General features: G+C 37.3%; 1 protein-coding gene across 1 annotated transcript; it reads right to left on the bottom strand.

The window, feature by feature from the left end:
• Window positions 1-1,759: 1,759 nt before the first annotated feature.
• LOC102598721 (UDP-glycosyltransferase 89B1-like) lies at window positions 1,760-3,169 on the bottom strand. Its single transcript, XM_006367477.2, has one exon. The coding sequence runs from the start codon at window positions 3,167-3,169 to the stop codon at window positions 1,760-1,762; it is 1,410 nt and encodes a 469-aa protein (XP_006367539.1).
• Window positions 3,170-4,579: the final 1,410 nt, after the last annotated feature.

Raw genomic sequence — 4,579 nt, 5'->3', positions numbered from 1 at the left:
TTGTATTAAAATATCTCAAATCATGATATGGAATTACCATATAATTCCATATCATGATTTTTGGAGAAGATGGAATCACATCTCATGATATGAAATCATGAGATGGAATCATTATAAAATCGCATGTCCAAACGCTGATTCCATCTCACGATACCATATCGTGACATGGTATCGCATGGCCAAACGCCTACTAACTCAAGTCTCAAATACCAATTCCCAATACTAATTGAGTGTTGGCATCGAGTCCCCATTAGGTATTGGGATGCGGTTTTGAGTCAGGTATAGGAGTTAGGTTTCATGTCGAGAGTCGAGGTTGAGTCCCAGATCAGGTATCGGGTTTTGGTCACGTATCGGCCTTTGGGGTTAGATGTTGATTTGAAAGTCAGGTCCGGGGTCGGGCCTCAATTCGAAAGTTGAGTCCCAATTCAGGTGTTAGGTCCTGGGTCGTGTGTCATGTTTCGGATCAGGTGTTGGGTCAAATGTCAAATCAGTCATCCAAGTCTTGTTCAGATTCGGGTGTCGGGGTCGTGTATAGGTTCGGATGTCGAGATCGGGTCCCATAACTTAAATGTTGGGTCCCGGATCGAGTTTCGAGATAAAATTTTGGATTCGAAGTCGGGGTCGTATCCCGATTTGGGTGTCAAGGTAGGGTCAAGTCCCAGTTCGAATGTTAGGTTTCAGGTTAGGTGTTGGGGTCATGTCCCGATTCAAGTGTCAGGGTTAGATTTTGTATCGGTCGTCGGGATTGTGTTTTGATTTAGGTATAGAGATTGGGTCTCGAGTTGATTATTGGGATTAGTTTCCGTATAAGAAAATATTTTGTATTTATTGGAAAATAAGTTGATTTCTAACTTATTTTCTCATTTTTGGTTGGTGAGAGGAAAATACCCAACTCTCGACCTGAGATCCGACAGTTGAACTAGGACTCGATCCCAACCCCAAGACCCAAACCGAAACACGACCCTAACAACCGATCCAGGATCTGACCCTGAGACCCCACCTAAGACCTGACCCCGACCTAGGACCCGACCTTGACCTCGACATCCAAACCTACACATGAGCCTGATGACCAATCTGGAATCTTGTCCTGACATCCAACATGTGACCTAACCCCGACTCTCGTCCCAAGACTCGATATTCGAATCTAATTACCATAACCCTTACTAGATTTCTAAGTATTTAAAAGATTTTCTATTATATTAGGTGTGGGGGGTTTGACTTGACCCCTACCATGTCTATAATTTCCAACACAAGTTACACAAAAACAGAGGGGGCCATGTACCTAACCTCTGGCAAAAATAGATAGTGGAAATTAGGACATTAAAAAGGAAAGGCAACAAACTTATAACCTTCCACTTAATAAGCAAAATAGAAGATTCAACTAACAAAAAAGTTACTAAGTTATTAGTTTTGGAAAGTTGTCGTCTTTGGACTTGGCCAGAACCCTTGAGTTTTGCATTGAATATCAAAGTGTGTAGAATTTTATTTCTTGCTTGAATTTTTTTATGAGAATACTAATTATTAAAGTTTGGTTTAAGTCTCTTATTTTGCTTATGTATTGAATGATTTTTATTCTTAATAATTGTTCTTTAATTATTCTTGTTCTTAAGGTTTTCAAAGGGAGTAGCTAACCCTATGACTTGCCCAATTCAAATAAAAAGTAATTAAAGTGAAAAAATCATTTAATACATAATCAAAATACATGGATATTTACCCCACTATTTTGGCGCACCCTTATTACATATACTTGGCTTCTTATTTAAAAGACACCACTTTGAAGTTGACTTAGTTGCTCAACAAATGCATGAAAATCTCGACTTGAACTCCCTCCGTCTTGAACCGCCTTTAGGACACCATCATGAAGTTTTCTCATTCGCTCTTTGTGAGGACGAGCCCCATTAATTGAATCACAGAAGATTTGAGTCAACTTTATTGAGTCTGGAACTACTTGACTACCGCCTTCACATGCCTTAATTCCCACTTTTAGTTCGTTAACTAAAAATTCCGCACTTGTAAATTGGTCTGCATCCATAGGCCACGTTAGCATGAGCACATTCGAGGATATGCCTTCTAGTACCGAATTCCATCCACAATGAGTCAGGAAAACGCCCACTGCTCGATGTTTTAGTATTGCAACTTGTGGAGCCCAACCTTTAATTATCAACCCTCTATTCGATACTCGATTTTCGTATTCTTTCGTGATTGCATCCTCCTCATTATCGTCCGTCACGTGTCCTCCTCTCAAGCACCATACGAAATTCACCCCACTACGTTCCAGGGCTGTCGCGAGGGCATCCGTTTGTTGTCGCGTCAACGTGGACCGACTCCCAAAGCACACGTAAACGACTGAGTCATCAACCTTGTCGTCTAACCACGTCATCACTTCGTCATGTGGCATCGCGCTCAACCCGCCACGTCGAGAATAACCCGGGCCTACTACATTTAACAAAGGCCCAACAGCCCAAACCCTATCATGGCCCATTTCTTTCTTTACTTGATCAATATAAAGCCCCTCAATTTCTCTACTAGTGTTAAACAAAGCACCCCAACTTTTATCATTGTCTAACAAACCGTCCCTGAAAAATTCCCAATCTGAATCTCCTTCTTTATACTGACTGCTCAACGTACACACCTGCCGGCGAGGATATTCCGGCGTATTCGGAATGTTGCGGAAAGTAACTAAAGCATTTTCATCGGTTTTTGAGAAGATTTCTTCAACGTTACTCCATGTGTAGCTCATAACTAAGCAAGTAAAAGCTCCAGACGGCCAAAAGGCAATACGTCGAACACCTAGTTGGCGTGCCAGCTGAAAGGTCCAACCAAGGAAGAAATCGGAGATGATGGCTACTGGAGGAGATGGGTGTGTACGGAACCAATCGATGATCGGATCGTGAAGTTTAGAAGTCGCACGAACTTTTTTAGCAAAATTGGATCCAGGAGGGGTTTCGGGAACTGAAAGGATAAGTGTTTGAATGGAATTTGAAGGGTGAATTGCTTGGATTGGTTCGATTAATGGTAGATTGAGAGGTGTGACTAGAATTGTTAGTTTTAGGCCGTGATTTATGAGGTGATTGGCTAGATCAAGGAGGGGGATGATGTGACCGGAAGTAGGGTATGGGAAGAGGAGAACGTGTGCGCCGGCGCCGTTATTCTCGCCGGAAAACTCCATTGATTTAGTTTTGACTGAAGCTCAAGTTAAAGGTTTTGGAAATTGGAGCACTTGGTTTGTACTATGAAATGTTTGGTGCCTTTCGATGTCATGCCTGACGCTTACAAGATGGGAAAAAGTTTGGCATAATTCATAAATATACCTTTTAATAACTTGGGTTCAGCTTGTAACTTTAAACAGACATAACTCTATTATGTGAAAGTTTAAAGGGAATAGATTTCTGAAATTGAAACATTCATTAACAAAATAATTATCGATATATTTTAAAAATAAATGACAAGTAAAAGTGAATTAGAGGAAATATTATTCATTACATTGTTTATTTCAATTTATGTGACACATTTCATTTTCCTACGGTGAATCAAACAATTTAAATTTGATTGAAAATTTGCGCATGAAATTTTCATTATTTTTTTTTGAATTGTCAATTATTGTAACTTAAAATATATTGTATGCAGTTTACCAATATATAACGATTAAAGATAGACTTATTTAAATTTCAAATTTCAAAATATGTCACATAAATTAAGACAAAAAAAATACCTTTTAAAAACATAATACATAAATATGTATTAAAAATAAAATAAAACAAATAAATATGTCATTAAAAATAAAATAAAATAAATAAATGTCATATAATTTGATTTCAACTAACATCTCTAACTTTAACTTAATGCAAAGAGGTTTTCCAAATTAGTTTTCTAAAATATTCTTCCTGACTTTCTGTGGCATCACTCATTGCACACCCAAAATAGATTCCATTTATGCTTACAAAGCAAAAAGTTAGCAATTCAAAACTATATATATAAAATAAAAGATTACTATTTTTTTAACAAATATATTCATATATATGAGGCATAATACATAAACATGATCTTTAACTTGACTTCAACGAATAACTGTCATCCAACTTTGAGTGTACATAAGTAGACACTTGAACTTGTATTAATTTGAACAAATGAACATATTCGTTTTGCATGGCACCCTACATGACAATTTTGTGTCCTACATGTATTATGTCATGTAGGACACGTGTGTCTACTTGTTTAATTTTATACAAGTTTAAGTGTCTACTTATGAACACTTAAAATTGGAGGATATAGTTATCCGCTGAAGCTAGGGATGACAGAATGAGTAATTAATATGGGCATCCACTCATATTTACTCATTTTAAATGGGTTGTGTATCCAACTCATTTAAAAATGGATAAAAACGAATAATACCCATATTACTCATTTAAAAGTGGGTACTTAAATGGATAAAATGGGTAAAAAGATGTCCTTTCACACAAAAAAATTTTGATAAAGGGTGGGATAGTAAGAAAGTCTTTTTTTTAATAAAAAAAAATTCTATAAAAAAATGAAACTTGTTTTTACATCTTTTTTTGGAATAAGGGGGTGGGGGCTGGTA

Source organism: Solanum tuberosum, unplaced genomic scaffold (assembly GCF_000226075.1).
Source record: "Solanum tuberosum cultivar DM 1-3 516 R44 unplaced genomic scaffold, SolTub_3.0 scf00771, whole genome shotgun sequence".
NCBI classification, from domain to species: Eukaryota; Viridiplantae; Streptophyta; class Magnoliopsida; order Solanales; family Solanaceae; genus Solanum; species Solanum tuberosum.
Note: the sequence above shows the minus strand (reverse complement) of the source record. Positions and strands in the feature narration are given on the sequence as shown.

Coding starts and splice junctions, on each gene's coding strand:
- LOC102598721 (XM_006367477.2), bottom strand. CDS start 3,169: ATGGAGTTTTCCGGCGAGAATAACGGCGCCGGCGCACACGTTCTCCTC.